The 8,746-nt window shown below is 36.8% G+C and overlaps 1 protein-coding gene across 1 annotated transcript; it reads right to left on the bottom strand.

Moving 5' to 3' along the window:
- Window positions 1–3,940: 3,940 nt before the first annotated feature.
- Window positions 3,941–6,046, bottom strand: LOC147867405 (uncharacterized). The gene has a single exon (XM_087315186.1). It carries the CDS (start codon window positions 5,956–5,958, stop codon window positions 4,729–4,731), a length of 1,230 nt encoding a protein of 409 aa, XP_087171312.1. The 5' UTR covers window positions 5,959–6,046; the 3' UTR covers window positions 3,941–4,728.
- Window positions 6,047–8,746: the final 2,700 nt, after the last annotated feature.

The raw sequence follows: 8,746 nt of genomic DNA, 5'->3' as shown, positions 1-8,746 counted from the left end.
GTGTCATCTAGGTTTACCTCATGTTATTGAGCCTTAAACCTCGATTAAAACCACATGAGTTTCCCTATTTATGTTTTACTCATAGATTTGGGTACTCCATCTTTGCGCACAACACCACTACCATTTGTATCAATTTGTGGCTTATGTCACAATTGTGCAAATTACAATCACCATATTGGGATGGATATGTGCATACCTCACACCATCCATTTATTTGTGGCATTTTTGTTTAGTAGGTAACACATGGTTTTTTGGACCTTGTTTTCGTCACTTCTTGACTCTTATAGGTAGTGACTTATTTTTATCTTTTTTTTCATAACATTTGCTTGCTACTCATAAGACTAGAATATTACTTGCGAGTGCACTTGTTTTTGCATGTAATACACTACTTTGACCATATCAATACATGATGGGCTTTGAAAAGAATTCCAAGAATTGACGATTGACTCCAAAAAAGAAGGTGAACCTTCTTTCGTAGTCACGCCATTCAAGGGAGATAAGAAAGAAAGAACCAAGGAGGCCCTAACACTTGGCTTGGTCGTTGGGAGTCTCACTTTGAGTTCCATCCCAAGCCATATGCTATAAAAATTGGTTATGTCGGTCATGAGTTGGTGGTCGAGTTACTACTTGGTGGCGTGGCCTAAGGACTGCAAATAACTTACCCACAACTTGGGACGGTTTTGTAGATATTTTCAAGAAACAATTCTTGCAGCCACCTTCTCAAACTAAACAAGCGTAAAACTTGCTCACGTTGTCAAGCAAACCATTTACGTCTCTCGAGGATTATGTGCATCATGCTCGGACCCAGATCCAAAAATCAGGACTCACGGGTGAGAAATGGTTTGTCACTTGTTTTTTGAATGGTATTCCCAATGGCGATTACCATTGGATTGTCCATGACAAGGACCCCACAACTTTCGAGGAAGCAGTCAACAGGGTGAAAGCATGGGAATGGGAACAATTAGCTATGTCCTTGACATAGCTAATTAGCTATCTAATTAGCTACATGTAATTTGTATATTTTGGCAATTTTAGGGATGATTAGAATTTGATCTCAAATAAAGACTAGCTAAACGGTGGACCATAAATGCTAATATTTCCATCCCCATCATAAATGATACGTATCTTTAAGATCTTCCTACTAAGAATTAGCTATAAAAAAAACTATTTAGCTGTGGTCAATTTACCAGCTAAATAGCTATAATAGTGTTTCCATTCGCATGCTTCCACCCAACATTGTACTCCAATACCATAGGACTTCCAAGAAAGACCAGAATAATAAACCTGAGTTCGCCAAAACTCCAAATGTCAAGTTCATTGGGAAATGTAAGCAATCCAGTGATAGTCTTGACCACGACTCAAAGAAACTAAACCTCTTCGATGCGTATTGCAAGAAGCGGGACCATACAAAGGATACTTGTCATCGTCTTGAGAGGAAGTCAATGAACACCCGTCCTCAAGACAAATCTACGAGTCACACATGTGAGTCTTTTGATGTTATTGAAGTTCATACCAACCACTTAAGTTCATGTGAATGCACTTTTCCTTCACATTTACTTGAACCTAATGATTTACTCCGAACACTCGGGTATATCAATGGAACACAAGCACATTTCTTGTTTGATTCTAGTAGTTCTCACAATTTCCTTAATGATCACTTAGTGCAAGAAATGCAACTCCACATAAACGCAAGTGATCATATCTATCAAGTTCACATGGCAAATGAAGGTGTCTAATACATCAGTGGCATTGTTTGTCAACTGCCAATTCAAATAGATACCCATATGGAGAAGCTTGACTTTCATGTTATGAAACTACAATCCATAGATGTCATTTTAGAATACCCTTGGTTTTCTAATAAAAACCCTTCTTTGTCCATTGATTGGGTTAATCACTCAATCACATTTGAACTTAATAATTGTAAACATTTTATTCAATGTTCCAAACTTCATTCTCGTTCACTTATGTCTTATAAATCTTTAAGTGAGTATTCTAGTTCATCAATTTATTCGTGTGTAATTGATCCCGCACTTCAATTTTATTATTTTAATATTGACGACACACAATTACCACATTATGAATGAGAATTACTCGAATCTATTTTAGACAATTTTCAAGACGTGTTTCCTAACGAATTGCCGCTTACTTTACCACCAAAACGTAATGTGGACCATCACATTGAACTCATCCCCGGTGCTACTCTTGTGATCATTCCACCTTATCGATTTAGTCTATTAGAAGAGGATGAGATCGCTAAACAACTTAAGGAATACCTGAGTATGGACCACATTAGGCATAGTAAATCACTTTGGGGTGCACTAGTTCTATTAGTTAAGAGGAAGGAAGGTTCATGGTGAATGTGTATAAATTATCATTGTTTGAATAAAATGACAATAAAAAATGCATATTTGTTACCTCCTTCCAATGATTTGATTGATCGTTTGCATGGGGCCCAATATTTTACGAAAATTGACTTACAAACAGGTTATCATCAAATTCGCATTGCCGAAGATGATATTCCTAAAACCGTTTTTCGTACGCGCTATGGCCATTATGAGTTTTTAGTCATGCCTTTCGGGTTGACTAATGCTCCAGCCACATTCCAACAAGCGATGAATGACGTTTTTCGAGATCAACTCGATGATTTTGTTGTCATCTTCTTGGATGATATTCTTATATATAGTCGTACCTTGCAAGATCATGTTCACTATGTTCAATTTGTTTTGCAAAAGTTGCATGACAACTCTTTCTATGCAAAACATTCAGAATGTGTTTTTTTCCAAAAATCTATTGTGTACCTAGGTCATTTAATTACAGAAAATGACATTAAAATTGAACTTTCTCGTATTAAAAAGGTTAAACTTTGGCCCATTACTCGTAATATTCGTGAGCTTCACTCATTCTTAGGATTTGATGGATTTTAATGTAAATCAATTCGTAACTATTCCAAATTGACTACACCATTAGCTGACCTTTGAAAATGTCATCCACGTAAGTTTGTCAAACCAATTACCTGGAATGAAAAACTTGACACATCATTTGAGACACTCAAAGACCATGTGTGTCAAGCTCCCATGTTTCTATTACCAGACCCTTCTAAGCCTTTCTAAATCGAACCGATGCTAATGATTATGCTATTGGTGTTGTCCTTTATCAAAGTGGTCACTCTATCACTTTTGAAAGTAAAAAGCGTGATGTTACTCAATCTCGGTATTCAGTCCAAGAGAAAGAGTTGTTTGTGGTAGGTAATACATGCACTAAAAACATGGACGCATTATCTCTATGGAAATCAATTTGTGGTTACAACAGACCATCAATAATTGAAGTATTTTTGTGTCCAACCAGATCTTGTTGGTCGTAACAGCTGTTGGGCTGACCTTATGCAAGATTTTAATTTTTCCATACGGTCTCACAAGGGTTCTATGAACACCATTGCGGATGCTCTTAGTCGCATTAAAGAAGTTAACATGATTGCTTCATGGAAATAAAATATGATCTTTTAGATCACCTTCGAGGGAAATACATTGATGACAGTTATTTCTCGAAATACTGGAGAAAAGTCGAATCTGGTTTACATGTCATTACTAGTGCCCTACCCTCGAAGGTGACCTTTCACATTACAAACGGTTTGCTCTACCGTAGTGGAAAGTTCTGTGTTCCAAATTTACCAAAAAATTCTTCATGAATGTGATGATGCACCATCCACTGATCATCCTAGAATACAACGCACACTCGTTCTCATCTCGAGTACTTTTTTTTGGCCTAAGATGTGCTATGACATGCATAAATATGTGACTCAATGCTTACAATGTCAGATTAATAAGTCGGAACGACTTAAAACTGCTAGTCTTTTGCATCGTTTAGATATTCCCAACAACAAACGAGAAAGTATCCCGATGGATATATATGCTATTTTGACATTACAAATGCCCACAACACATAAATAAAATGTTTTGATGTGCTTTCTCAACACATAGAACCAACATTTTGGTTGTATGGTACGATGTGTAGATGCGACAAAACATCAAATGAGCCCCATATTGTAAACCATTGGACTCCCAAAGTGCATTCGTTTTCCATCTCCAACATGTTGCATTTCCATTGTATATCATCATTTATATAAACATGGAGACATAAACAATCAATTCCCCTCAAATGACGTGATGTTAATAGAGGATCAACAAAAATTAACCTTGGGTAATGGAAGTGCATTATACTGATATCAAGCTTTCTTTTGTATGGGATCGTTAAAGATTCATGAATGTAGTAAATGAGTGAGATTATCATCTTCAAGGGAAGAGAGCGCGTGTAACCTACATCACGGGAAGCTTACGTTATTGAAATTCTAAAATATCAAATGTCCAAGCATGATGGCCTAATTCTTGTTCCTTGCACCATGAAGATTTCCACTCATTTGCTTCAATCTAATAATGCTTCCTTGGACATAGTAATTCAAGTCTGCTTAATAAATAAATACATAGGTATGTATGTATGTCATGTGGCTCCTTAAAACTTCATGAGATTCATGTGGCCTCCCCAAGAAAAACTCTCCAATTAGATCGTCCACTTCTTTTGCATACATTACATTCTAACGTCGATGAGTGTCTGTCCCTCACACCATTATATGTAATATACACTAACTAGGTTTTAGGGGATAGCTTTACATATATTACCTAGAGACATGATTGATCCTCATTAAAGTATGTACTTGATAATGTAAATAAAAATCTAGTGAATCATTTTGTAAAACAGTTTTGAGCACATTGAGATCAGTAAAATGCAGCAAGGGGCCACACACATGGCTATCATCTTTCCATGGAAGAGCCCGACTAAGGCCATTAACATCATTAGCTGAAGCTTAAGTGTCGGTGTAAATGTGATTGTTTTAGAGCTAATATTGGAGTAGGTCTTTGTTTGAAGAACCTTGTCTTTCTCTGTAACCACAGAGCTGATGTGCAATGGATTAATAATCCCTAATGACAATTTCAAACACAAACATGAATCATGAAGAGGAGGATGATTTAGACTTGAACTTGGTATGCGAAGAGAGCCAGACGAATGAGATCCTGTTGTGAGCCCTCCTACCCTGTTCCAATATTGACTCCGTATTTGATCACTTCCATGAAACACATTCGTATCTTGGTTTATAGCCATGGATTGACCCTGACGTTTAATCTTCTCCTTCTCCTTCTCCTTCTTCTTCTTCTGCATTGATCTAAGGTTTAAGATGTGAATATGAGCTAGGTGGGTCGCTATGGTGATGCTTACAGCTATCCCCTTGCCAGTGAGCAGAAGGAATGTCCATAGTAGAAGACCCAAAAGAAGGGGCGTCCACAGTAGTGGGGATGATGACGATAAAGGCTCCCCTGTTTCAGTGAAGGCAGAGGTGGACATGTGGCTTTGCCCATTGTTGTCGGGTGTTGTAAGAGGAATAGCGTGTTGTGAAGTGGGTTTCTCGGAATTAAGGTTTGGTGGAGTGGGTGTTTCTGAATTAAGGTTTGGTGAGGAGGCTTTCTTAGAAGTAGAGTTTCGTGGTGAAGTGAGTATCTGAGAATCAGGGTTTCCTGAAATGGTATCCTCAGCTTCAGGTTTTTGTGAAGTGATTCCCTCAGCTCTGGGGGTTTCTGAAGTGGTTTTCGCAGGGTTGGGAATTCCTGAAGTGGGTTTCTCAGAAATAGGGTTTCGCTTAGGGGAATAGTGAGAAATGGCGTTGAATCCATGAATGGCAGCAGGATCATCATGAAGAACAGTGGAGTTGTTGTTAGAGGAAAGGAATAAAGGAGAAGCAGGGGAGGAGGAAGAGAAGGGGGAAGGGGGAAGAAGAAGATGAAGATGATGAAGAAGATGAGGAGGTCTTCTTGTCTTCATGGATTTGATGTCAGAGGCAATGCTCCTCATACTCGTACTCATACTCATACCCAGCATTCTCAAGCAACTTGTGACGCGTCGTTTGGGCATTATTATGTCTAAGTATGTTGTATGTATTGCTTGTAAGTAAACCCTAACTTTGGGGTCAGTTTGGATTAATTTTGAACTCACTCACACAGTCAGGACCAGACCTCCAACAAACTAACCTTAAAAGACATAAATAAATAAATAATAAAGCCCACTACATACAACTGCAAAGAAACCATAAAAGAAAGAGAAAGTAAAAAAACAGGGGGCGCCAAAAAAGCATGGGTAAGACATGACACAATTTGTGGAGCAAGAGCATCATAATATGGGGGACCTCCATGCATAATGGATTGCCTCATCTCTTGCTTTTTTTTGTTTCATGTCTCTTTCTTCATAAATGGGGGGTGGGGGGCCTCCGGAGGAGGGGAGTTCGCTTAATATCACCTCTATCCATCGATATGAGAATGTGTGATACTCTATGCTTTCTTCGATCCGGTTAATATTCCTCTATCCATATGTGAATGCGTAAAGTCTTCTTAAGAAAGTAAACATCGTGGACTTTCAAACCACATCGTGGGAGCATCATAGGGTATGCCTGTAGTGTATCCACAATAACTACATATGTTGCACCTTATTCAGGGGATGGGGGTTTCAAATACCTTATTTTATTACAACAAACTGTAAGATGTTTACAAAAGTAATCTTGGGTGAAGGATAGCACAAGACAATAATGCAAACTTAGAAAGGTGATGCCTCCTAATCATATTCAAGGGCATTATGTATTTTAAACCCCAATCATTGGTCCCATTTTTTAATATGATGTGATACATATTAACTCCACATGTTTGTATTTTAAACCTCAACGGATGGTCCCAAATTTTAATCCATATGATAGGTAACCGATATACTCTCCTAATTCAGTTTTAGAAGGTAACAATATGTCCATTGTCATCAAGTATGCTTTCTTACTTACTTAGCATTGTGCATGTATTACAATGTTGCGTTGTGTCTTTGTGTATATATATTATCCTCAATGCCACTTCCCGTGCAATCATAGTGAGCATCTTATGCTAATGATTCATTGGCACGCTCTTGAGTCTTCTCTGAGATAGGTCAAGCTTGGGTTGTTCTTGTTACTTTTGCACATGGGTAGCTTATGTATTCATCATTGAAAACCCTTGCTTTACATTTGTGTGTTGCATTGTTTGTAGATCAACCTAAACCATTTCACCCTCAATTGCATAGCTAGTTGCTCCAAAACTTATTCACCAGATTATGTATTCATGTTTAGTTATTCCCTCATAGTTGGTTTACCCACAATCTGGGCACATTAGTACATAGTGGGTTCCATGCTATGATTTTATGGAAAAAAGGAGCCACCCACTTGTTCTTGCATTTTAGATAATACCAATAAACCATGGATGCAAAAAATCTAATAAATCTGTTTAAGGGCTCCTTGTTTACGCCATTGTTAACAGTGGAAACTTATGGGTGTGTGAACATAACTTTTTCGTATATAGGCATGAGGTAGAATAACCTTATTGTGATGGGAAAAGGCATGTGAATAAGGAAAACTAACAAAAAGCACATCTTTTTTGGAAAAAATAAAGAAATCTATAAGAAAAGCACATCTAGGCCTAGTGTCTTTGCAAGCATGCACATAAAACAAGTATTAAGGAAGTCTTTGCTCATTCATCTCTTTCTTGCTTTCTCCGGTATCACTTTATCAACAATACTAACCATAGTCTTATAAGATGGGGCATGCATGTGTGTATATAATGTACCAACTATTAACAATACATATTGTATTACCAACCATAGTCTTATACAATGAAGCATGCATGTATAAAAAAATGTACCAACTCTTCTACAAAAAAATTACACACATTGAATAAATAATCATGTAAAAAATTATCCACATTTTCCAGAACCTTAATTGATAGATGTAATATGTGAGAAAAAAAATTAAATTTATAAAAATTTCCATAAGATATTAACACCTTTGAATATAGTTGTGCAAAAGGTATTTTAAGAACAATGTACATTTGGTGAATGGTTCATGGGGCACGGAAGTCCTTCATTTTAAAGAATGGAAGTTAAAGGTACTCATAACTTGAATTGTTACATTATCTAGGTTTTAGAAATAATCAAAGACATTAGCCCGTTCTTCGTGATTAGATCATATTATGGGCTAACAAAGTTGAGTAAAATACAAACTCTATCACAATCTAGTTATGAAGTACAGTTTGTCATTATTAGACCATCTTATAGGTAACAAAGTTGAGTAGACACAAACTCTATGATAACATAGTTGTGATTACATATCTAAAATATATGGTTATGAATATAAATAAGAATATTATATTCAGCAAAATAATATGTGTTATATTAGTGAAATCGTTATTACAAAACTTGATTATAGGTTTTATACTTATAAAAGATCTTAGAACGTCTCTTCAAAGTGAGACTTCTGCTCCTTGATAAATATTCATGTGGTTTAACTTGAAGAGTTACAGTTACATCTCTTCATATCTAATTAATTAAGGAATAACCTAGGGATACAACACCCTTTTTTACTAAATGCATCAAGTTCAACCTTTCTATTGGGATTTCTCCACCTCTCCTAACACCAAATCCATTGAAAATGAACCTTTTGCTTAAAAATTGAGCCATGTTTCAAGACCACTAAGTTCAATCATGACATCGTGATGGTTATTAGAATGCGTAAGCGCAATAACTCATATGGGAGCCTCGATAAGCTTCGCCACTACTTCTAAGATATGGAATGTAGGTGTAAATATTGTAGAGGATGTGTTAGAACTTAGAATTAACCTATTGTTGTTGGGTTAAA

This window comes from Azolla caroliniana, unplaced genomic scaffold, assembly GCF_043228905.1.
Source record: "Azolla caroliniana isolate FFs.n. ecotype wild unplaced genomic scaffold, voAzoCaro1.0.p SCAF_2, whole genome shotgun sequence".
Classification (NCBI taxonomy): domain Eukaryota; kingdom Viridiplantae; phylum Streptophyta; class Polypodiopsida; order Salviniales; family Salviniaceae; genus Azolla; species Azolla caroliniana.
The sequence above is the reverse complement of the archived record's forward strand: the minus strand, read 5'-3'. Positions and strand labels throughout refer to the sequence as shown.